Genomic DNA, 26,898 nt, shown 5'->3' with positions numbered 1-26,898 from the left:
CCATGAGCCAAAATAAACCCTTACGTTGCTTCTGTTGAGTGTGTTGTCACAGTGATGAACAGTCTCAGAACACACATGCTGTGTGTTCCAAGCGGCAAGATCCCCCTCTTTCCTTCCTACTTGTCCCTCTTCCCCTCCCACCTCCAGCCATATTCATTATGCAATCTTCAGGCTAGTCAATGAAGCAGCTATAAAAGATGGAGCCAAGCAGGGTTTACAAAATAATCACCTGTATTCCAGCCAAAATACCTTTAAAAAGATATCCCTTTGAAAGGGGAGACAGACTACATAAGACACAATACATTTAAAATATGTATTGAAGTTATACATCAAATGTTTCCATAGGATTCTAAAGTACAAACCACAACATGAAAAGGCATTCAGACAGCTCTTTTACATCACAGTGTTAGTGGTACAAAGTGTACTCACATTGCAAAACCACAAATGCAAATTTCTTGTTTCTTTTGTTTGGTCTTACCACCATTTGTCAGATACAGAATGTATACGTGTGCACGTGCGCATGACTGACACATGCATGGTTTTTTATACAAGGTTAAAATACACCCAAGGCAAAGTAAGCAAAGTATAAAAGAAAAATCAGGCACGAGGCACACAGCTACACCTAACTGAAGGGCCCTGGGATCTTGGAAGACAGGATTATACAAGTCAGGAAGGCTGGGGACCATTTTTAACTACCAAAAGGGCGGGTTCCCCTAGTCACAGGGCATCAGTAATTGTTTGAACATAAGCCCTTCCCTCCTGGTTGAGTTTTTGGCAACAGCCAAATTTCTTCACCTCATTTAACTCCTTAAGGGTTTGGGTTCATTGTGAGGGAGAAACAAACAAGCTTTGGTATTTATTTTCTTTAAGGAAACCTTCATAAAATGGTATACATGCAAAGTGGTTTCCCTTGATAATTTCATTGTGATTTACATATATATATTCATAAGTACATTTATTAATCAGTGGAAATCTGGAAAGTATACAAAATAAGTCCTCCCTGTTTTTTTTTCAGTCCCTTAATTTTTAAAGACTACTGAAGGAAACGCTTCTCTTCTAACTCATAAAATAACCTTTCCCCTTTCTAACTCCAGTGGAAAAGATAAATTCACCTTGAAGCCAGTTTTTCAAGCCTGACTATCCTTCCTCCCATCTGCACTGTGTTCAGTGGGAACTGGCCAGGGTCTCATATCTGCTTTATGGAATAATACACTGTACAGAGAATTTCTTCTCCTCAAGATAGGTAGAAAAGGGGGGTGGTTAGACAAGTTCCACTATCTGAGCTACTCCTGGGTAGTGAGGTCTTCTGTAAGTCATGGAATCCAAATCACTGTCCCTGCACAGAGCTGTTGCCTGGTCCTCCATGAACATCTACCAGGACTTAGCCTCTGCAGGCATCACCCTGGGTGAGAATGTGAAGCCTCACCACGTAGGACACAAGGTGCAGGACTGAGTTTGGGAGAGATAAGCACACCCAGTAAGACTCTGGAGCATGGTCAGCTGCAGATAACCCACAGACCAGCAAGTGCTTAGTGAAGCCATACTAAACAGCCCCATAGCCTGTCAGTAAGAGTTTTCTCCACCAGGCCAGGTCTTCTCTCAGGAAAACAATCTGTCTCAGGGAACTCCATTTTCACTTCTGACGAACCACACTGAACAACAGAAATGAGGCCACGCTTGATCACAGAGCCCCTCAGGCTTCTTAGGACTGACAAAGAGACCAGCTGCATCTGGGGCCATCTCTACTGTTCCATGTGCATTTCACATCACACATACTTCAAGCTGAATGTCCATAATAAATGCATGTGGTAGCCTCTACTGAAAGAACTCCCACAGGGAAAATACACAAGTTTATGTATTTCAACATAGTCTTGCTGGTATTTCTATAGGAAAACACCCTATAGTTTTGGGTATATCACTAAAGCCAACTGAATAAGTGTGCTTGATACAAAAATTCAGGGAAAACAGGATGCTCTGGCCACACCTGTTTGGCCCCAGTGTCCCTATGGTTCCCACCCGTGTCCAGCCATATGCTTAAGAAGCTAAGCATATGTGAGAGTAGGTGAGGTTGCAGAGGTGTGTGAACATCCAGAGAAGTCTCCCAGACATAAGGTGACCCCGTCTTTTATTAGGAGGCCTGTGCTGCAGTCACCCCCCAGTGCAAGAATAGAATGTCACTGAACAATGATCAGACAGCAGTAATCAAGGCAAGGCAGGAAGGAACCAGGGCCCAGGACTGCCGAGACTCCTGACAGGCATTTTAAGGGGCAGTGGCTGGATAGCTTCTCATACAAATTACAGGCTAGAGGTTTCAAATCCCAGCTACTGACTCACACGAAGTTGTCAGCCCTTTCCAGAAAAGTCAGGCCACCTTTCCTCATGTTTCCAACCACAGAGGCTCAAGGCCTCAGCTTCACCCAGAAGAAAGGTCTCAGACGGAGTCACACCTGATTAGTGAACTTGTAATTTGCAACTACCAGGGGACTTTTTGAGTGTGGTTTTGATGAGGACTGAGCTTCTAAATGGCTTTAGTTTAATAAAGTAAATAAGTACCAGAGGGTAAGAGACCAGTGGTTCTGTTTTACCTCAGTTACTCAATGTCAATTAAAAATAAAGAAAATGAAGTCATTTCTCTGCAGGGAGTGTCCACTAGGGCTTGACATTGCCCCATAAATGCAGAGTCGCACAGACAGCCACTACATATGTGCCTGTAGTAGACAAATGGCTGAGATGAGAGGACTCTGTTTGCTTCACTCCTTTGTAGGATGCTTAAAAAGCCTTCAGCCCAGCCACACGCTCCCCAACCCTCTGCATCCCTAGCCTGCTCCCGGGAAGCACACTGAACTTTGAAAGCCAAATTCTGAAAGAAAGCACTCCTTCCTATTTTCGGAGTTAATCCATGGAATACCTGTGTCTTTTTATTATCTTGCTCTTTGTTGACATGGAAACTGTCACATAGCCCACGGAAGTATCAATTCACAAACTCTGCACATCAGAATAATTAAATGAAACAGAAGTGTCCCTCCCTTCCTTCCTTCCTTCCTTCCTTCCTTCCTTCCTTCCTTTCTTTTCCATTCTTTCTCATGTATTTTTTTCCTAGCAAGAACAAACTGGTTAACTACAGGGTTCAGACTATGTGAGTCACATGATTTTTCAAATTACTTAAAGCATTTGAACAATGAATAGACTTCAGAAAGCTCCAACCCAGCCTCCAAGAGCTCCCCAGGGATAGATGACACTGTGTCCTTGCTGCCTACCTAGAAAGTGGGGCAAGAAATCAAAACAGAGTCACTCAGAGTAAAATCAGTTCAGAGGAAAACAACTGGTTTAAAGATACTCAAAGGCATCCGATGCCACCTGGGAGAAAGGGGACGAAGGGAGGCGCCCTGTAATCTGAACTGGGGCAGAGGGCAACAGTGTAAAGCTGGAAGTGATCCTTCAAATGGAGCAGTGTTTTCAAAGAAATGCAATGACACGGGGCCCGTGTGAGTAACAGTACACAGCTCACAGCATTCAAAAACTGATTACAGCAGGTTCCAAGAAAAACACAGAGTGTGCATAAGGCTTTCTGTAGCTCCTGAAAAAAATGGCCAGGCCAGAAAAGATTTATCTATAACTTCATAAAATGCACATTTTGTAAAAAGGCATAGGATGGTTTATACGCACCTTATTGATTTTCACTACTCAGTTGACAGGGGGAAAAAAGCCTTCTAAAAAGGATTTTACTAAATGCCTCTAGGAATAAAAACAGTTGTCACAAACAGGGTGGTTTTCTCAAGTCAGATATTCAGGTGCTGGCAAAGAAAGTCCTAATCCTTGAAGACTTCTCCTGACAACGCAGTGCCATCGTGAAGCCAAGGTGTCCCTTTGTCCAACTAGGTCTCGTAAACTCCCACCGGACATTTCCAGTCTATGGAGGAAACTGCCTGATGTGCAGCTGGTGCCACCTCCAGCCAGGTCTGCAGACAGAACGACTCCGTGGGATGCCCCCCACCCACTTCTGCCTCCCTTGCCTCAGCAGCACCCAAGAGATCACACCTGGGCCTCTGCCCACTTGCTGGTGTCATCCCTGAAATCTCTGCAGCAAGCCGGACACTGAAGCTCAATGGGGCACATAAGGCAAAAAACATGTTTAGTGAGAGGGGTATTAGGGGATAGGGGAGCCACATGTCCCGAGGAAGGGGTCTGTTCCAGCATCATGCCGTTCTCTAGGTGGGCAATGGGTCATCGTCGCCTTTACTGCACTTGCATTTGCAGCAAAGTACAAAGGGTGTGGCCAGGAGCAAGAAAGGGGAGGCCACTAAGAGCAGGAGACCAAATCCAGCAAAAATTCCCACCACCTAGAAGGGAAACAAAGAAGAGAGTTGAGGAAGGCCGATTTGCATGTTCTATAGCTGAAGTTTAAACCATAATAACTAGCACCCGACATAACGCAATCCATCTATACATCCATTCATATATCCATCTATCCATCTACCATCCCACCATACACTTTGCCAATCCCATGTGTCCATCTATTCAACTAACCATCCATCTATGCGTGCATCCACCCACTCACCTAACCAACCATCTACAGAGCCATGCATGTATATATCCATCTACCACCTACCCACTCGTTCATAGACCTATTTTACTAACAAGCATCCAGGGGGCCATCTTGTCTCCTATCTATCCAATCAGCCAATGGTTCACTTATTGTCTTCCCTTTTCTCACTCGCTTCCTCTCTATTCGTCCTCCGCGCCCCACCCCAATCCATTCTTCTATGCATTTAACCATCTAGTGATTTCTCCCTGAATGACCATTATTAGTAAGATCATGGCTAGCTGCCACATAAACAATCTGGACACTCCAGGAGAACACTGTCTAATAGAAATTTGTCTTCATCAAAGGCTAATAAACCTCACAGGAAGTGGGTTCAGCTCTGGGTAAAGGTCATCCAAGAAAAAGGCCAGGCCTTTGCTAGAGGACAGAAAACGGCTTAGATGACAGAGATTCCCAGACGGCTACTGTTTAAGAGGGCAAAGACAGGAGCCTTCAAATAAAGTAACTAGAACCGCGGGGTCATGGGACATCAGACACTGCACTGAGCTAGCTTTGCTCTTCAGTAATTTAAAACACAACATGGACGGTTTTGGATTTTTTCAAAAAAACTCATTTTTCCTCTCTAGGTAATAAGACCCAAACAGACCTGCTGACACCTACACCAGGCAGTGGGGTTGTTTCAAATAAACAAGGTCCTCTTTTCCCTATCCTTGCCTAGATCAGCCACACTGCCTACTGAAAAACTGGATATGGAGTTCGACTGCCACCTAGTGTTCAAGATGGTAAGTGCACAACTCCCTCAAGTCTGTTTTCTCAACGTTGGATATAATAATAATCTCTAAGGCCCACTATATGGTGGAGCATCAAACATAAGTAAAGGAAGGAATTCCTTTATTGGAACTGTGTCTGGAAACAAACCACACACATGTACATACACCACCATACATGTACATGCCCACATTTATAAATAAATGAATAAGATCCCATTCTGAATTGTAAATGAGGCTCTGCTGCTGTTAGGCCAGTGAAGCTCCTTTGATAAACATAATACTGGTGGTGACATTCCCACCAAGCAGGTCAGGTGACATGTCAAAAATCACGTGCACGCCGTGGGAGCTGGAGAGGTGGCTTGGCACTTAGAAGTACACTGCTCTTGGAGAGGAGTTGAGTTTGGTTCCTGGTACCAATGCTGGGCAGGTCCCAAATGCCTGTAATTCCAGTTCTAAGGAATCTGATTCTCTCTCTTTATCTCTGCAGGCATCCGCAGTCAGGTGCATAAATAAACGCATACGATTAACTTTAAGGTCCCAAAGCGCACAAGGAAGTCACCCAAGGTCATCTGGAGCTCCTGGTAGCCCCAGCTGGCAGATGACTGAAGAAGCCACTCCTCCTCCACAGTCAAACCCATGACCCCATGGCTCACATTCTCACCAGTAAGACACTATCTCCAGCTCAGCTCCTCAGCCTACTTTGCCTGTATTTACATGTTGTTTTGCAAGTTGAGCTGTCGAGACAGTGCCAGTTGGTGACTGGCAGATGCAGAAGAAGAAGAAGAAGAAGAAGAAGAAGAAGAAGAAGAAGAAGAAGAAGAAGAAGAAGAAGAAGAAGAAGAAGAAGAAGAAGAAGAAGAAGAAGAAGACGAAGAGAAGGAGGAGGAGGAGGAGGAGGAGGAGGAGGAGGAGGAGGAGGAGGAGAAGGAGGAGAAGGAGAAGGAGAAGGAGAAGGAGAAGGAGAAGGAGAAGGAGAAGGAGAAGGAGAAGGAGAAGGAGAAGGAGAAGAAGAGGAGGAGGAGGAGGAGGAGGAGGAGGAGGAGGAGGAGGAGGAGGAGGAGGAGGAGAAGAAGAAGAAGAAGAAGAAGAAGAAGAAGAAGAAGAAGAAGAAGAAGAAGAAGAAGAAGAAGAAGAAGAAGTGAATGATACAAAAAAAAAAGTCACTCTGTGAACACGGCTTAATGATCAGGCTATGAACGCACCATATGGGGGGCAGAGGGATGGGTCAAGGCTCTGGAGACATGGTGACCTCAGCATGCACTGAGGGCTACAGGTAAACAAGCCTCCTTAACATGGGTTTCATGAGCCAATACTGTTATATCAGAACACAGGCTTTGTGAACATGCCCAGTCTCCCTGCTAACAGATGTCCTGGGATGACCCAGTTGAACCCCCCCCCCCAAAAAAGGGGGGGATGGGAAAATAAAACAAAAGGTATGGAACAGAGCATTTTAAATGTCACTCACTGCAGAGCAAAACTAGGCCTAAGATGATGGAATCTCACCATGTCCTTGAATTGAAATGCAGCCCTAAGTTCTCAATTTAGAAAACTTTTGTTTGGGTGTGTGCCCACCTGTGTGTGTATATGCACACACATGTGTGGAGTTGGGTTCCTTTCTCAGTTCTCCAACTTTTTATTTTTGAGAAACAGTCTCTCACTAAACCTGAGAACACAGATTTGGCTAGACTGGGTGGCCATCAAGACCCTGTCTCCAGTCTCCTAGAGATGGAGCTACAGATGTGTGCTGGAGTATCCAGCTTTCTGTGTTCTCATTTCACACAGGCAAAATCGATGACCCAATAGGCTTTTCCAAAGGTCCCAGTATTGTTCCAGCCTCTCAGATGGCCATCCTAGTGTCTATCAAGCAACTCTGTGGGAATTCTGGTCCTTCAGCCTGGGAGTGAGGGTGGATATCCTCACATACACAACAGAACACACAATCAGAAATTGGCTAGTTTCATGGTTGGAAATGAAGTCTGCCTCCTGGTTAGACTAAACCCTCTTAGTGGCTCAAAAGGGGGGCGGGGGGCTTGGAGAAAACTCTCCTGGCAGATGCCCATATTGTGAAAGATAAACTTTACTCTGGTGAGAAAAGAAAGTGTCCAGCTCTTCTGTGCTTCAGCACGTGTCTGGGATGGTGCTGGAGCAAAGCCAGTAGAGACTTCTTCCCAGCAGTGATGTTTATGCTAAATGTTCAAAAGAAGGTTGGATGTTGGGCGTGACCACCATCATCAACGGAGACTCAGTTATTAGCTCATAAGATGTCTTTCTGTGCCCAACTAGCACCAGAGCTTGCCCAGACACTACCAACTTCCAGCCCTGTTTATCTTCCCAGAAGACCTTGTCACCCAGAATAATAGGGGTGTGTGTGTGTGTGTGTGTGTGTGTGTGTGTGTGTGTGCAAACTCAGGACAAGATAAATTATATGAAACCTTTAGAAGAAATGGAATTTTTTAAAATTAAAAATATGTATGAATGGAATGTAATGAGAATTTTGGTTTCTTAAAAAACCCAGTTATGTGAATATATTTTTTAACCCAAAGTGTGGGATATGAGACTGCTTTCAGATTGTCCACAGCAACTAACTATAATTGTCTCCTGGTCTAGGGGTGTGTGATTTTTGCCAGCTGCTGATAGTTTAATTCTGGGGACTCTGGAAAGGGTATAAATGTGACAGTCCCAAGAGGGCCTATGACAGCTGCTGCTTTGGATATTGCTAGAATGTTGATTGAGACATCCTGACAAGATGAAGATTGGACTTGTCCGAAGGAACCTGATGCCCCTAATCAGCAGAAAGAAGTCTGAAGAAGTTGGTAGCTCCTTTCCTTCTAACCTGCTTTCTCTCCTACCTAGTGTTGGGGAGTTGGAAGGGACGGGGAACGAAGAAGGATTGGAATGGCGGTAGGTATAAGAACCCAATAAATTTGCCCCCAAATGGCTCCAACAGTGAAACATTTGACAAGGGGGCTGAGACAAATGTATTTAGTGAGCAATATTTTATGCTCAGAAAACTGATACAAAGTTAGCTGCAATGTCTCTAAGGCACAAAGCCTCAAAATCTGCTAACAATCTTACCAAACTTTATAACTAAAGAAGGTTAGGGAAGCAGGAACTCACAAAATCAACGTATTTTACACTGCAGACAACATTCCCAAAGGCTGTGGTCACAATGTGCTATATTGAGGTCTACCATGAATGTCATGGAGGTCTTGACTTGACCAAGACCCTGAGCAGAGAAATCCCTGCAATCCCAACTCTCATGAAATTCTCAGCAAGTTGATCCCATCCATGGCAAGGAAAAGGACATCTGACCTGCAGGGCTGGTGGGTTGATAGCAGGACTTTAGTTGATGTCTTTGCAGACAGTGGGTACTTGGGTGACTTCAGGGTGTTGCATATGTCTACCCATGGGTGTCCATTCAAAGTCAAAACTCCCCACTTGAGAGGTGCTATGTGCTGAGTGCAATTGAGATTCTGGGCACAAGATACGAGACTGGAAGAGGTTTTCAAAGTGGATGGAATGGATACAAGTAGGAGAGAGAAGTAGAGGATAACAGGTTTCCGGCGCTTTTCAGCTTGGCATTTCCTGCTAAATGTGGTATGGGAGATCTTTAAGTCAGAGTTTTGGAGCATTTTATTCTGGGGCTCTAAAACCTTCTGCAGGTCTCCAATGCCTGCTCTCTCCCTTCCCAACTGATGTCTGATCCCGACCACCATCAGATGCATGCCAAATGCTTTGTGATGCTGACCCATGATAGTTTGAGTCTCTGCCCAAACTTTCTCCTCCTTTAAGGTTTTCGTTCTTCAAGTTGTAGCCTGCAGAACACGTGGTCTTACATATCAATACCCTCCACCCTCACCCCACCCTGCTTCATTCTGCTCAGCTCCCGTCTTCTAGCCTGGATGATCAACAGGTGTGGCCTTATTTCCACTTCTCACACTGTCTTGCAATATTACATGAACCCCTGGATATCAGCCTGTGAACAGGCTAGATTAGAATCTTCAGGGTTGCTGGATTTCATTCAAAGCATCACATGTGGGAGGGTGTGGCCAGCAATGCACCAGTAAGCTAGAAGGATGGTATCGGGCAAGACTAGAGAAGCAGTAAAACCAGTCAGAGGAACTATCTCTCTGGTGGACCCATTTCCAAAAGGTGGACCTACTAGTGTGTGGGCCTCTTGAAAGCACAGTCATCTTCTCCAGCCACTGCACACATGACCTATTTCACAGCACATCTGTTGCTAGGCTCTGCTTCCCCTATCATAAGTGCTCCAGGTTTGTGTCTATCTCCTTCACTGGAGCTTGCCTGTCTTCACCAGAAGCTCAAGTGATATCACCTCTGTGCCTACACCCAGGTGTTCAGTCCTCTGGGTGGAAACCCATAATCTCAAACCTGCTATGTATCCAGGATACAGATGAGAAATGAAGGCTGGGGATGCTGTGAAGAAGCAACACTACCATTCAAGCTGAAGTGTCACCTCATCTGACAACCATTTCTGAAGCATCTCTCTGCTCTGGGAATAGGACTAGGGCACTGAGGTTACAAGGATGAGCAAACCCTTACATGATGGACAGGGTGAGGTACCTCAACACACAAGTCAATGAAGGGTCCAGTGGGGAAGGCAGATGTGAGAGCAGTAGGCATCGTGGGGGCACACCCTATTCCTGAGAGAGCGAGGTGATGTCACATATTCAGGTCAGATCTAAGGCCTGCATAGGCTGCATGGAGTGCAAGTGGCATCACAGAGCTGGGCAGGGGCATGAAGCAGAGATTTGCAAGTAATGAAGACCAAGGCTATACAGATACAGGAGTGCACAGGTTTTATGCCAAGTCCATGACACATAAGGAAAAGATGTGGCCCCAGACCCCTGCATAGTCTAGACTAGGTTCCTGAATTCCCCTCTTACAATACTGTGTGCTCTGCAAACACTCAATAAAAATGTCATGAGAGTATTGATGGAAGATGATAAAATTCTGTCTCTCAACATCATTAACAAGTCTGTCGAGAGCAGAGCTAAGGCACGAATCCTGTCCAAAGAGGAAATGGGGGAGGTACATCTGGATCCAGAACCAGGAGGCTGGCAGGGGAACAGGGCCTCTCTAGTCAAGCCACTAAGCCAGGCAAACCACAAGAATAAAGAGGTCTTTTGGAGTCATGGACAGTCTGTGGTGTGTTAGGCTTGGATAAAATTGAAACCAGCAGGGCCCTAACACAGGGCCTAGCCTTGCTTGCAAATGAACTAGAGAATGGGAAGAGGCCTTCCATAGTCTCCCTCATGTATGCCACGTCTGCCCTTCACTTCTGCTCTCCACATACTCATATCACTTTTGTGATAACCTTCCCTAACCTTGAGCACAGGCTTGCACATTGTTTTTGGTCTATCTCAATCCAAGTCTAATCTTTGATGTCCCGTGTCCCATTTCCTATAGCCCACAAGCCTCTGAAATGCTGTACATCATACATACAGAAGCTAGCATCTTCATGAAGACAAGCCTACAATTGTGAGTGCCATTCTCCCACATGGATGCTTATAGTAGACGCTACTTGAAAAGCGCAGAACCCCAAAGCAACTCACACCCCCACCACTGTCAGAGAACGAGTAGGGGGCATCAGGTCTGGTCAGCCACTGGGAACATTACCTGCTCCTAAGTAACACCTTGAAGGCACAGGTTTTATGCCCTTCCTTTCAGCTCTGCTGCAGACACTCACTCATGGGTTTCCAGCTCCATCGACTTGTAGCAAGGAGTGCCAAGGAAAGGTAGTTACAGTTACATCTGCTCCCAACTCTAGGCTACCATCCTTTTTTTTTTTTTTTTTTTTTTTTTAATAGTTTTTCGAGACAGGGTTTCTCTGTGTAGTTCTGGCTGTCCTGGAACTCACTCTGTAGACCAGGCTAGCCTCGAACTCAGAAATCCGCCTGCCTCTGCCTCCCAAGTGCTGGGATTAAAGGCGTGCGCCACCACCGCCCGGCTAGGCTACCATCCTGAGAGTGCATTGGCCATGTCCTCAGAGGAGTCATGGGAAAGTCTGTGAAAGAAGCCCTTCCCACAGCAACTAGGGAGCATTGCAGACCTCACTCTCCTAACATTTCCTGCTAAACCTGATATGGGAGATCTTTAAGTCAGATTTTTGGAGCATTTTATTCTGGGACTCATAGTTACCAACTTCAGTATGAATACAATCCATGCCTTGTAAGTCTTGCAAAGATCTGAGACATGGTCTTGCTGAAATCCCAAACTAACCCTGTCCTTCCTGTCCACTCTGTCCTTCCATGATCCAAGCACCTCACCTGCCCCTGTCCTCTCTACCCCGAGCCGCTTACACACAGGTATAATCCTTGACACTCAGAAGTAGCACTAACCCATAAAGAACCCTCCCACCCACTCATCTAAGACCCCATCCCTGCCCCTTCCTCTGGAGATGATTGATGTTGTGGGTGAGAATGCTGGTTCAGCATCCCTTTTGTTTTTCACCTAATAGACAGCAGGCTCCATGAAAGAACGTCTTACAGATGTGACTCCAACTCCCAGAGGGGCTTGCCACACAGGTGATAAATACCACTCAACAAATAATTCAACACTGCTGAATCAGCTAATACAAGAGCCACTTACAGCACAGACAGCAGAAAGGTTCCATTACTTGCCCATCATCCTTTCCTGTTAGCAACTTGCTTGCCTCTCTCAGGACAGCTCTAGACAGCTCTTCATCAAGTACAAGGAGTTCTGAACACTGGGCCAGGACCATCAGCATCACTTTCAATTGGCAAGTCTTTTAGGACACACACACACACACACACACACACACACACACACACACACTTATCTTCTAGGACACACACACTCACCTTTTAAAACACACACATACACACTCACCTTCTAATACACACATACATACACACACTCATCTTCTAGAACACACCCATGCACACATATTTATCTTCTAGAACACATACATATGCACACTCATCTTCTAGAACACAGACTCATCTTCTAGAACACACACATTCATCTTCTAGAATACACACACACACATCTTCTAGAACACACACCCATCTTCTATAATGCACACATGTATATACACACTCATCTTCTAGAACGCATACATTCATCTACCGGAACACACACACACACACACACACACACACACACACACACACACTTGTCTTCTAGGACACACACACACTCACCTTTTAAAACACACACATACACACTCACCTTCTAATACACACATACATACACACACTCATCTTCTAGAGCACACCCATGCACACATATTCATCTTCTAGAACACATACATATGCACACTCATCTTCTAGAACACACACACTCATCTTCTAAAACACACACATATATATACATACACACATTCATCTTCTAGAACACACACTCATCTTCTAGAACACACACCCATCTTCTAGAATGCACACATGTATATACACTCTCATCTTCTAGAACGCATACATTCATCTACTGGAACACACACACACACACACACACTCATCTTCTAGAATACACACACACTCATCTTCTAGAACACATACACACATCTTCTAGAACACACACACACACTCATCTTCTAGAACACATGCTCATCTTCTAGAACACACACACACACATATCTTCTAGAACACACACACACACACGCATGCACACATGCACACACATTTTCCTGGAGATCAAGGTTCCAGGTGAACAGCCTCTTACCTGTGTCCGATGCCAGATCACTGATGCTCGGGAGTGGCCCAGCTTGTTGCGGCAGGGCCCCTTGTCATAATGTATCAGAAGGAAGTCATCCTGTGAAGGGCAGAGAAAGGTCTATAGTGAAAGCTGGACTCGGATTCTCAGTCTTTTGAACATTTCAGTTTTATCTTTCCAAGATACACACTATGTGGATACAAACAAACGTGACAGCAAGGGCACGCATGTGCTGCACGTCTGGAGAATGTTCCTCTTGGCCATCATCTCTCTCCACAGAGTAGCCAGAAGGAACTGTGAGCCTTGGTCAATAGATGGAGTCTTGGCCAGATTTCAGTACTGAGCCAGGGGTCTCCTGGGTGTAGAGGCTCCCTCTGGAGCTTGTACCAACACAAGTGAATAAAGAAAAAGATCAAGTTTTGAGTCTCTAGAGTTCCTCTGGGGATGCCTGTGTCAAATCCCACAATACCAGAACAGCTTCTCATCAGGTTAGTCCTCCCTCAGCTCAGAACACTGCCATGTTTCTACTTATTCAAGAGCTAGTCCAGCGACCCCACCCCCACCCGGTCTAGAGAGAGCAGGGATCCTTTCACAGTGCACAGAGAACTGTCTGGTCCATGTTTCCCTCCAGGTGTCCCTACCTCACATTCTCAGGACAGTCACCTCCAGACTGCCAGGTTCCTGGACTGAAGGCTCATTATGTTGGTCCCTCTGAAAATGATCATCACTCAGTGTAACCTCAATCACTGAGTATCAGAGGCAGGTGTTCTCCCCTCCTCCACAGACAGGAAGCCCTGCCTGTCCATCACCAACACAGGAAACAGGTAGGAAACAGCGCCCAGCAGGCCAATAACCTTTGCTCATTTAGCCAAGGCCACCAATGGGAAGCTTCCTTTTAAGAATATCCATGGGGTCTAATATGATAGAAAGGACAAGAACACTAGAGAAGCCTAGGATACCACTCACCAACTTCTGTTCCATCAGATCAACACTAGGGGACTGTGGACTTAGTTTGCCTCTCATGCTGAAAGGGGAACCACCCTGGAGTTTTCTATCCTAAGGCCCAGCCTTCCATGGTCTGACTATATGGCAGTGTGGCAGTAAATCCTGGTTTTTACAATGTAGTTCCAGGCAATGGCCACTGGAGGCAGAAGCCCAGCAGCTGTCTCACCGCCCTTGAACAGGTGAGCTCACAGCCTCTTGTAGCTCCAGATGTGTCTTTGTTGAAACTCCATCTGGCCACTTCTGCCCGCTGAGAGCTCTCCTCTTGGAGTCTTAATGGCCTTTTCCTTCACATAGATGTTAATAGTACATTACCCCAGAGAACAGCTTAAGTGCTTAGTCTCATTTGTCCCAATCTGCCTATCAAAGCATCTTATTCTGCCGGCTCTCTAAAAGGCTTTGAAGTCCTTTTCTAAAGCACACACAGGACATCAGCTACTTTAGAGTCTTCACTGATATCTGCCCTTGAAAGGGGGTACTGGTCATCCAATCCTCCTGGACAGTCTGTGACAAAGGAAAACTTCCAGATCACACACCCCATGGATACTGTAACCACCCTGGCAGAGGCAGAAATATTCTAAAGACAGACACTTGAGACACCAGTAGCTTGAACCCATAGCTCATCAATTCAGCTAGACTGACTGTCCAATGAGCTCAGGAATCCTCCTGCCTTCCCGGCTCTGAGATAATGGGTCCTGACTTCAGTGCCAGCTTTTATGCCAGCCTCTAAGACTATTTAAAAAAAAAATACACTTCAAGGATTTGGGGTTTTTCCAGGAGTTTCAAGATGAAAAAAGAAATAAGCTGAAGCCTGGTACAAGGTGGGGGTTGTCATTCTCAGGAAAAGTTCAAAACTTTCTGACACTTCAGACTACTATGCAGCAGAGCTTATAGCTGACTCAGTGATGGACAGGACCACACCTTGGCCAAGGTTGCTAGATTCTGTCTTATCTCTTGCTCTCTCTCTAAACCTAAACCTCATGCCAGAACTTGGAAGAGGAGTCCATAGGGGTGAGGGTGGGGTCACTGGACTCCTTTAACTGGTCTTCCTCTCAGTGTAACCACATTGAATAAACCTCTCTGCTTCTTAACTGTGATATGTAGGCTACATCACTAAGTCTAGTTGTGAGGGTTACCTAAGTCAAGGCTTTGATCCTAATAATTCTGATAATACTGACCCACAAGCAAAGGGCAAGCTCACTTTCCAGACACTATAAAGGGTTCTGATCCAATCTGTCCTTGCATGGCTGCTTTACCAGGTATCCAGGTCCTGAGGGAGGTCAAAGCCTTCAACCTCACACACAGAAAAGTGCATTACTTTATCCTGGCTTCAGCTCCTGCCACCAGCATTTCTGGCCACATCAGGCCTTTTTAGTGTCCAATTCTTTTGTAACTGCTAGCTACAACATCCGTTGTTCTATTTGGCAGGTGAATAAACTCTTGCTCAACTTTCACGTCCCCAGCCAACCCCATCTTCTAGCCTCTGATCCCATGTTGCTCTGTGTAGTGGACTTCACACCCATTAGAAACTGCCCTCCCTGTGGGATGTGTCCCTGTCACATACCAGAGCACTTTCTGTCTGGCAGGGTCTGTTAGCTACTTTCTTTGTTATTATGCTATGACTTTGAGAGGGGATCACTTTGGCTCACAGTCTGAAAGTATTATAAAGCATGGCTTCATTCAGAAGCTTGAGGCAGCTGGTCACATCACAGCCAGTCAGCTTCCTTCACCTTGATCAGTCGAGGCTGCCCTGTTCACATATGGGCAGATGGCGAAGCACAGAGAGAGGGATGCTAGTTCTTAGTTGGTGGTTTTCTTTTTTATCTTTGTTCTATCTAGGACCACAGCCCGGGGATAGAGCCACTCATTCATCCACATTCAGGGTGGTACTTCCCTTCTCAGTTAATCCTTAGCCTTACACAGGTACACACACACACACACACACACACACACACATACAGAGAGAGAGAGAGAGAGAGAGAGAGAGAGAGAGAAAGAGAGAGAAACATACACATACATACATATACACATACAGATATACATACAAATACACACACACACACACACACACACACACACACACACACACTTGTGCCCCAATGACCTAGGATTTTTAAATTCAATCAAGTTGATGCCAGAAAATGATGGCTTAGACATGATTTCACTGTGATTTTAGTTTTGTGAATGAAGCATCTCATGCTTATGCGTCTCATGGCTTCCTACTAAAGTTAAGGCATTGAACAAGTTCATCCCTGCTGTCCAGAAAAGATATAACTAGACCCATCTTGGGACATGCTTACTACAATGCTTAACAGGTGGTTTTAAATCCATCATGTAAGGATACTCTTTTAAAGAATATATGATCAAACTCTTCCAAAAATAGTCATAGTACCATCATTTTGGAAAGAAGCCCATTTGTTCAGCTTTAACTGTAAACTTGGCACAGCCTAGAATCACCTGAAGAGGGAGTTCCAGCTGAAGGTTTGCCCAGATCCCTCTCCCACATATCTGAATGCACAGCTCATGGCTGCCATGTGAGGTTGCACAGTACTCACGTCCAGAGACTCCAGGCAGTACCAGCAGAAGGCATGCTTGCAGTTCTTACACATCATCTGTGCACAGCCCTCATCCCTCTCGATGTACACCCTGCACTTGGGGCAGCGTTTGATAGGCGCGTCGCCCTCTTCCATCTTGAAAGCAGAGCTGTGGGAGACATACCATGAGGGTCATGCAAGTAGGAATTGAGAGAAACTCAGCCGTAGGGCTGTTCTGGGAGCACCTGTCTACTGCAGGGACCCCAGGCTTCTTGTTACTAAAGGAAGCGAAGCAAAGCCAAAGAAACAGAAGCTCCAGAAAACAAGTAGCTAAAATATGGTGAATCTGCTAGATTAGGACAAAACAAAGCAAAAAGCAACATCAGCACATACATAAATTTAGATGTCTATTAAAAAAAAAAAAAACCTTCACAAATGTGTGCATTTTCCAAAGAGTGGGTAATAAATTTTATCCCCTTTGGTCTTGTCAGAAATAAAAAAAAGTCAAACACACACACACACACACACACACACACACACACACACACACACACGTACGTGAAGGTACACACTTGCTTCAGAAGATCTACCTGGCTTGCCTTACACAACTGTTTCCTTGGGGACTTGGGATGAATGCACAATAGTTATTAGCTTTGCCTGGCGGCAGATGCTGGCTATAGGACACCTCTACAAACTTGTCTTCAGTATGAGGCTAGGAAAGTATCCTGTTGTGCAAAGTAGCTGTGGGGTGAGGGGGTTGAATGAGAATGACCACTATAGGCTGATATATTTGAATGCCTAGCCACCAGGGAGTGTTTAAGAAGACTTAGAAGGGTAAGGACATGTGGCCTTTTGGGAGTATGTATGGCCTTGTTGCAGGAAGTGTACCACGGGAAGGTGGGCTTTGAGGTTTCAAAATCTCACACCATGCCCAGTGTCTTTCTCTCTCTTTCCTTCTTTCTGCTTGCTGCCTGCATATCAGGATGTAAGACTCTCCAACGCCATGCCTGTCTATCTTCCACCATGATGATCATGGACTCACCCTCTGAAATGGTAAACCAGGCCCCGGTTGAATGCTTGTATTTATCAGAGTTGCCTCTGTCATGGTGTCATTCATGGCAATAGAACAGTGACTAAGACAGTAACTGATATTTTTTTTTAAAAAAGTGACAATAAGTCAATATTGTTAATTAGCTTTTCAAAAGTAAAACGGGCATTTCGGCATGGCAGAACAAGATCACCCATTGCATTCTTTTAGTTTTTTAAAAGATGGCTATTCTTTGAGATAGATATTCGTGACAATATCTGGGAGAATAAATGGGAAAGGCCAAAAGATGCCATATATTACTGTGTTAGAACGCACAGCATCCATCTGGCATGACTTGCAAAAAAGATGGCTCCACTCTGAGACAATCAGTGTTTTCAACTCATCTAAGTGCACAGTTACTGAAGTCAGAGAATGCCTCTAAGGAAGGCATCTTGGCAGAGGGATCATTTGGAAGGACCACAGTAAATGTAAGAGTTAAATGCCAATTCTCTAGCACAACTTGCCTGATGATCCGCAATGACCATTCCTCATGATGGTTGCCACGGGCTTCCTAAGTGGAGTGAGGCATGTGCCCCTGATGGGGCTCTGTTTTGTCCACCAATGGAATGTGACAGGTTAAGAAATTCTGGGAAAGGCTGAGAAGATGACTCAGTGTGGGCCATGCAACTACAGAACTGAAGTTTGGATCGCCAGAACCCAAATAAACTATTGCTTGGTGTGGTATCTCTCTACATTTTAGTGCTAGAGGTAGGTAAGGACAGGTTATCCCCAGGCCACTCTAGATAGCTAGTGTAGCTGATTGATGAGCTCTGGGTTCAACTGACAGACGCTCCCTCAATATATAAAATGGAGAGTAATCCAGGAAGCTGCTCAGTGTCAACTTCCTCCTAAATGCTAGGATTACAAGTACGAGCCACAATGTCTGGTTTATGCAGTAGTGGGGATTGAACATGGAGCTTCTTGCATGATAGGCAGGTAGTCTACTGACTGAGCACATCCCCAGCTCTGGTAAAGTTTTATGATAAGAAAATGACTGGACTGGGAGCCTCCTCCATTCTACTAGGAAGGGTCCTCTATTCCTGCTCTTCCTGTTAAGAGGCAGGACTCACTCACTCACTTACTAAGGATTACTCTTAGAGACAAAACACTGGACTGCTTCCCTGGGTAGATCTGCTTCTGGCTCTCCTCTCCCTGGAAATCAACCTCGACTCATCACTTTTATTCAAGCCAAGTAAGTATCTTTCTTCCTAGAGTCTGGAAGTTTCTATAACCCTACATCTAAATTCAGTGACCTTTGCTAGTATCAAATGCCTGATGTATGCCAGGTCAAATGTCAAGCATATGTAGCCCCTGACAGCAGAAGCATCAGCCATGGGAACATGTGACCTGAATTAGTAAGTCCTGGATAGTGGTCAGTGCATTCAAGCTGCAGTAGGAAAACAAAGGATGTAGTCACCGTTACTACCCTGGGGACAGAGATGAGAGAATGGATAGGGACCCTGTGCAAAGGGTGGCAAGGAGGCTCTGGTAAGGAACATGGCGGACTTGTAGACCCAGGGACAAAGGGAGAGAGGACAGTCCTATGCTGAGGGAGCAACAGAGGATCTGTGACTGGAACATGGCTGAGGTACCTTCCTGAGGACAGAAAAATAAATCAGGGACCAGGTGGGGGAGGACCCCATTTGGGTAGGGAGTGCACAGCCATGAGAGTGTGGTCATCAGGACCACAGCCACTTTGTCTAGCTGACCTATATGATGGTATACATTTTATTGTGGGGAATTGCCCCTGATATAATGAGTTTCTTATGGTTCACTCTATTAAATTCATCTATGAAGTCCACCTGGCCAAACAGCTGAGTTATCTGACTAGGAGAAGCAAGAGGAAAGAAATACAGTAGCCCCTTGCTATATTCTAATAGACTCAGAATTTTAGAAACACATGGGGCTCTTGGCTTCAGGTACCTGTGGACCTACTAGTGACCTAGCTTGTCACCATCACCTACTATGCCTAGTGACCTTACTCCTGCACTTCCATTTCGGATAACCTCCAGCAGAGGGTAGCTCTGAAAAACTTGCAGGTACCAGAGGAATTAATCTGGGCATGTAGTCCAATGTGCTTCTATCATTTCATGCAGAGACTAGAGGGTGGTTTTATGCATCTTTGTATTTCCAGGGTCTTGTGTTACACCTGGCAAATGTTCTCACAAGTAAACAACAGATCTGAAAGAGACTTGGGAGATGGAGTGTGTTCTGAGTCCAAAGCATGTATAGCCACGTTCTCAGGTGATACTTTTGGGAAGGAAGCCCACCTCTTCTGCTGGTCCCCACTCCAAGCCCCCAGCCCCCAGCCCCCAGCCCCCAGCCCCCCAGTCCCCAGCCCCCCAACCCCCAGCCCTCAGCTCCCAGCCCACTCTTTGTACCATGGCTCCTACACAGTACCTGGTCTCCCCGGGAAGGAATGTGATGGGCATGGTCTCTGGGCAGCCTTGGCCAGGGTGCCAGCGGGCTTTGCAAGCGGAGCAGAATTCCATGTCGCAGGCTTTGCACTGTACCAGTTGTGGGGTCTGCAGCCCTATGTCCTGGAGTTGGCACACGGCCTGGCAGGTGGATGCTGGGCACCACGTCCGACAAGGGTCAAAGAGCACCTCTAGCACAATGAGACAGATGGCAAAAAATCAGATTCAGGATATCATGGGCACTGGAAAGGGTGAGCACGGAGATGCTCTGAGGCCCCACCCAGAGCAGTCAGAATGAAGGACGTCGAGGTGACCCAGCCAGACACTCCCCAGACAACTTGCTCCTTTACTGCTCCTGTGTTCATCTAACTCCATGCAAACCCCTCTCAGCTTTTTACCTTGTACCTGGTGTGTCCAGGGCTCCCTCAGCTGCCACCTTATCCTCCAGTTCCATTATATGTTGGAGAAGTACTCACCCAGCCCAGTTCCTCTGAGTGTCAACGTTACCAGATCTTTGTCTGAACCCTGTCCTCTCCTTCGCCCACCACAAGCAGGACATATTTCCTGAAGCAAGGTGAGAGCCTTTTTCTTGAAACCTTACCACCCAGTGCCAGGGTCATTCACAATCACTTGCAAATATTTGTTGAATGGTGAAAAGAAGGAAAGAGTGAAGGAAGGGAGAAAGGAAGGAGGGAGGGAAGAAAGGAAGGAGATATTGCACTAGTCTTATTGCTTTACTACTTTTTAAAGGAAGCATACAGAGCCATGTTTTTTTGCTATGGCATTTCCAAACCTAGGTATCTAATTTTGTTCTCAATTAGTCTTCTAATACGGTGGTTCATATGCCCAAGACAGATTCTCTTACCAAGCCTAATCCCCTAACTACTGGCTAAAAACTAGAAGCTTGTCTTCTGTGTAGATAAAGCCCAAGTTACTGCAAAGCCTGACTTGATGGTATTGGTCAGGAAGCTTAGTTTAAAAACAGGATAGGGTGGCATTTCTCTTCCTTCTCATCCAGATCCAAAACCTGCATTTATAATTTGTCCTGAGCTGCCCTCTATGGTGAGCTTGCAGGGCATCTCCATTTCCCTCATCTCTAGTAGACTTTGAACTTTCACCAGGTATGGTAGGAGACAAACAGAAGGCTAACAGCAGGGACCATGGCAGGCCAGCAAATGACAGAATCGTCTCCATAATCCTGCACAAACTGGCAGCCCTCAGCTTTGCACTCAGGCTGTTCTTGAGAAGCAATCTGGGGAGCAATAACTTTTGCTGAGAGAACGTGCTTGCTTGCAAACCTCCTGACCCTGTGCCAGGTAGTGTACAAGGTTGTAGCTCACCCGATGCAAAGGCAGGCACTCCACCTAATGGGAAGACCCAACTGACAGTGCAGAGAGAGGGTCATGATATTTAGCATTGACTGTCAACTCCACAGGAGACTTGATCACCTAGGATACAAGCCTCTGGCAATACAATTTCACAGAGGGGAGTCCTGGACTGGACAAAAAGGAACAATCAAGCTAAGAAGAGTTATTCAGTACTTTCTGCTTTCTGCCTGAGAATGCAATGTGACCAGCTACCTCACACTCCTGCTACTAGGCCTTCCCTATTTACAGAACTTATGGAGTATGTAACTTTCAACTGTGAACCAAATAAACCCTCACTTTCAAGGTCTAACACTGAAGAGTTCTGACCTCATACACACGTGTGCGCCTTTCTGTGGGTTCCATGTTACTCCAATTATAGGGGACACTCTGATCAGTGCTGGAAGAGCAAGCTTGTCAGCTATAAGATAGTAATGGTCTTATCTACTGGAGGCAGGCCAACCTCTATCAAGGGCAAGGTGGGGATTATTTACGTCATTATAGACCATGTGATTTTTGGTTTTCTGTGACATCTACTTTGTTTGCTGCTGGGTTGAGAGCAGATCAAACAACCCACAGATGAAAGTTCTGGGAAAACCTTAATTATCACAGCTGGGGGTTGGAAATGGGCTGGCAGACTCTTAACCCAAGGCAACTATGCCTTATTTATTAAGAAGTGTTCATCAAAAGCATAAAAGGATTATGTTGCTAGCAAGGTCCTGAGACACTGTATGTGACATGTATGCTACACTCCAGAACTGAGAACTGCATTCCACATTGACTTCATTACGATACTGTAAAACATCTGAGGTGCTCCTGACACTCAACAAATGAAGAGTAGCTACCGTCCAATTTGGCTGTCAATATTTGATGTTTGAAGAAGGCTCATGGCCACTAAACATGTAGATACATATAGAGATAGAACTGGGGCACATGGAGAAATGTTGCCCAGCAGGCTTGGGGTGTCAAAAGCTCCTTGAAACCTCACAGCCCTCAGGTATGTACTGAGAGAAATCCCCAGGGAGCACCCACAGTCCAGGGGACCTCAGGATTCTCTCTGCTAGCAGCCCTTCCCCTTCCACACACCAACTTTCAACTTTACCTCTCTCTTTGTGCACGTGTTGGGGGAGTCAGCCTGGCCCCAGACCAGATATGACACAGTCTATCTGCATAGCTACTGAGTGAAGTTCTGGGGAGAGGGAGACATGGGCACTTAACATGCTGAATGCGTGAATGAACACAGGCCTCTGGCTTTATTCTTACTCTCATGCTGTAGGTGAACCTTGCTGGACTAGGCTTTCTGTCTCAGACCCTTGGAGTCTGTATGTCCTACCCACCGACCTTCCCTCTGCTCTGGAAGCCCCAGATATCAGTGGGGATTGGAGAAGGTTTCTCTTCACACATTTTCTGACAAGTACTACCACCCTTGACAACAGTGAGTCTACCTTGTTCCTTGATCACACAAGGCCCCACTCTGCTATGGCATGGAGAGGAGACCTAGGGAAGGTTTCCATGGCAACAACTCCACGTCTATGACTCTTTTACTCAGGGAAATGCTATGACCCTGCCTATCATCACAGAAAGATTCCCTATGGACAAGGTGAAGTGATTTGTCTCTGAGTGCACTACAGGCATCAGCCTTGCGCTGAGGCCCCTCATGCCTGGCTATACAGCAGCTCCAACCTAGCAGAAATCTATTAATATGCTCATTGTCCTCACTGTTCAATTCTGTGGGCTGTGCACGCGAGCAAGGAGCAATCCATAACAAAGCCCACAGCTGGCAGCATTCGTGTGCTTCCCTTAGAATGTATAGATGTGTCCCTCAGCTTTCCTGTCACCAGCATCTATGAATAATCCATGGTCCATGCTGCATCTTACATAGTGTATTATATCTACTGTAGTATATATGCATATGTATGCACATAAGATATGTTTACATGAGGCAAACTATGCTTTCCGGGCAAGCAAAAGAATCAAATCATAACTCCACTATGCCAGAGGCAAACTAGTGCAGAATTTTTCATTAGGAGGCTGGGGCTGGCACAGATTTCTTAAGGACCTTCAATGAAGCAGAGTCCCAGCAGCACCATTAGAAAAATGTCCAACCACTGTGTACAAAGGTGGCTTACATTTTAAAGACAGATGGTAGGCTAATGTATATTGAGGGACCAGTACCCAACACACCCTCATATGTTCCCTGTTGCTGTGTTGTCTGATTTTCCCAGTGCCCTGGTCCTCATCTGTGGTGGGTAGGTCAAGTTCCTGTTTGGAAGACAGTGCAAATTTGAGGGCTCTCGTTAGGGATGGAAACATACATGGTCATGCTATTAATCACTCTGAGATTTTTTTTCTTGTACTAAACAAGAGGATGTAGTTGAAATACAGTGTGCTTCCAGACAGATATGGAAAGAAACACATGTAGCCTTCCATGGCACATAGTCAGACACTGCAGGCCAGGCATGCATAAGAGAGTGCTTCATGGGCATCTCTCCAGAGCCGGTCCTCACCAGGGCATACAGAAGGTTCCAGAAGACAGAAGCAGTAGCTAAGAACCCTCTGTGGCCTCCAGATGGTCAAACACTTCAGGGGGAGGAGTCAGTCAAGACACCTGGGTATATGTGTGGCAGGGGGGCTAAGTAAAGAACCTTTTAAGCTAAAACTAACTGTAGGACTTCTCTGTAACTACATGTTAGAAAATCATCTAAATGAGTTTCCCCCTAAGGTGTCCTCCACAGACTAAATTTTGAGGGAATAAAGCAAGTCAAAGTTGGCTTTGAGATCACATCTCTACGTTCCTGTGTCTTAGGTCTCACATGCCATCTGGCTGGCGCTTCTGTGGTATTAAGTCCAAATCTTCTCTAAACATCACTCGGCGTAAGGCTGCTAAGATGTTTTCTAGTGAGAATTTTCAGTATTTTTCTAACCTAAGTTAAGGTGATTCATTTCTTATTCAAGAGCCAGAAACTTTTAGACTCAGCCAAAGTACTGGGAGGGAAAAGAAAGCTTAAAATTACTTGGTAGGAAAAATCTACCCAGCTGCACTTTTGAATTAAACCTGATGTCACCGAAAGTTCATTTCCCTGTGATCCATACGACCCAGACCCAACCCCCAGTTACTGTTAAGATCCTCTGAAAATGAGTTTAAATGAATCTGAGATTCTCAGAGATCCAAATGAATCAATTTTATAACTCCTCATTCTGTCTTTAATGCTGTGTGATATTATATTGAAGATAAGCTGTTCCAACAAGAACGATGAAGGCCATCTACAAAAACAAAGTCCGGGAAACAAATTTTGAAGCCATTAGAAATCCTTATCGACCTTGTGAGGATTTTACTTAATCTAATTTTATGGGCTTGTATGTATGCAGTTTGCATGTGTTTGTCTGCATGGATGTATATGATCCTCATGCATGCGGTGCTCACAGAGGCCAGAAAAGGATGTCAGACCTGGAACTGGAGTTACACATGATTCTGAGCCACCATCTGGGTGCTGGGAACGTAAACAAAATCCTATTGAAGAACAACTATAAGTGTTCTTAGCCTTTGAGTCGTCTCTCCACTCCCCTGATTGATTTCTGAATTTGTCCATACGTACACATGTACATATGAAATACATGTATACACAAAAAGTATGTACATATTATATTTTTAAGTAAATTAGAGACCATCTTTAGCATTTCTTCTATTTTCATTTTAAGCTTGATACCATGGAGTGTCTATAGCCCCTTGTCACTGGTGTGTCCTGCTCTGAATTTTGCATTTCCATGTAAGCGCATCACCTTGGAATCTAGCTCGGCAGCAGATCTCTGATACAGGCTCACAGTGTCTCAGGAGAGGGGATGTGATCACAGCAGCTTCCGCTGCACTGTTAATCAGAGCACTTACTGGGTGCCCTCACAGAAGCTCTGCAGCAAAAGCCACCTGCATTGCAGTCTCTGATCTGCTCTTTGCAGGTAACCTCAAGTCTCTGAAATCGGAGCAAAGGGGGGGTCTGTAAGTTCTTTCAAACACCAATTCATGAGTGCAGAGCATCCAAGAGAGCAAAAATGGAAACCTCTCCAGGCATCCAACATATCTAGTGCTTAGTGATGTGATCATCAAAGTTAGTCCTCTCAATCCACTCCACACACCTATCGCTCTGTCTTCACCAGGACTGTGTATAGTAGGAAGGTCTGTGAAGGACCCAGCAGGAGGAGTTGGCCCTCAGAGCTGAGGTTGTGGCCAGACTCCTACTAGGATTAGAAACTAGGGATGTCACCCAGTGGCTATGGGTATGGCCAATGGCACAGTGGACCTTGGTATATCAGGCCTGTGATACTCACTGAGTCCCAAGGCTCATTTACTCATGAGCACAGCTAGCTAAGCATGCAAGGGGTGATGAACTAGAGCAGGTTGAATCTAGATTCAGTGCTCTACAACGGTTCCTGCGGGGCGTACCAAGCTTTGGGACCTCCTCCCATGCCTTTGGGCCTTTTCAATGCAGGGGGAGTCTAAGAGTTCCAAAGCCAAACAGACCTAAACCAGGCTGAAGAACAGAGTGAAATAGGATCTCCTTAAGCCAACAAGAAGTCCCAGTGTGTATATGAATAGTGTCTCCCAAGTGCCTCTTGGTGCCAAATAGATCACACGCCCAGGCCATCAGGCTGTGATCAGCTCAGAGGATTTTCCACCAACATTATTCCAGAGGTTCAGTTTTTTCACTCCCACCAAGTAATGTACACTCTTGTCTCCCCCTCCCCCCCAAAAAAAACGCTCCATAAAAGTTACCCACCCTCTGTTGTAGGATTCAAAGTGGGCTATACAGGAAGCCACCTACCTCTTTCAAATTGTAGTTTTTTATATCTCTGCATAATTTCAGCTGCAACCATACACTCAATCTGAAAGGGGAAAAATGATTACAGGTAATGATGGTAATGCCGAGAGGGCTAGAACGTAATACAACATAAGGCCAAGCAGAAAACCACAGCACCCTGATTAGCCAGACACAGCCAACCATACACAGGCAACAAAATCACATGTTCCCACCCTAAACGTACTTCATTCTCCTGAAGGTGGCCCTGTTTAGGACAGGCAGCATCCGGGCAGCTAATTGCAGTTTCTAGCCCTTCTTTGATCAAGAGCTCAACATACTGCTTCAGGCACTGAAAGGAAGACAGAAAAGTATATAAGCGCCTTGACCTCTCAAACATCAAAGACAAAGTGATTTGTTAAACAAACAGCTAGCTGTGAGAGCTACGTTAACTACTGGACTGGCAAGATATGCCTAGTGGGGTAAAAGTGGTATGAATATTACAGGAATAACCAACCACTTTCTGATTGGATATAAAGTCTGGCCATTAAGATGAAACTCATACCTGGTACTGTTGACTGCATCTAATATATGTCTATCTAGGTTATAGGTCCTGGGGTAAACCTACTACCACTATTCTGCCAAACAGACATTGTATTAAACTGCTTCCCAAGTTCTTATCGCCATACCCATAGA

The 26,898-nt window shown here is 45.5% G+C and overlaps 1 protein-coding gene across 6 annotated transcripts in view; it reads right to left on the bottom strand.

Moving 5' to 3' along the window:
• Positions 1–213: 213 nt before the first annotated feature.
• The window catches only part of Rnf144a (ring finger protein 144A), a 113,945-nt gene continuing 87,260 nt past the window's right edge, over positions 214–26,898 (bottom strand). For all 6 annotated transcript variants that reach the window (XM_076942054.1, XM_034514399.2, XM_076942052.1 and 3 more), the window contains 6 exons: positions 26,450–26,554; positions 26,230–26,290; positions 20,032–20,239; positions 16,566–16,713; positions 13,018–13,107; positions 214–4,340 (listed from right to left, as the gene is read on the bottom strand). In XM_076942054.1, coding sequence (XP_076798169.1) covers positions 4,209–4,340; positions 13,018–13,107; positions 16,566–16,713; positions 20,032–20,239; positions 26,230–26,290; positions 26,450–26,554 — 744 coding nt within the window. In that variant the 3' untranslated portion in view covers positions 214–4,208. The remainder of the gene's footprint in view (positions 4,341–13,017; positions 13,108–16,565; positions 16,714–20,031; positions 20,240–26,229; positions 26,291–26,449; positions 26,555–26,898) is intronic.

The sequence above is a fragment of the Arvicanthis niloticus genome, chromosome 11 (assembly GCF_011762505.2).
Source record: "Arvicanthis niloticus isolate mArvNil1 chromosome 11, mArvNil1.pat.X, whole genome shotgun sequence".
Taxonomy (NCBI): domain Eukaryota; kingdom Metazoa; phylum Chordata; class Mammalia; order Rodentia; family Muridae; genus Arvicanthis; species Arvicanthis niloticus.
The sequence above is the reverse complement of the archived record's forward strand: the minus strand, read 5'-3'. Positions and strand labels throughout refer to the sequence as shown.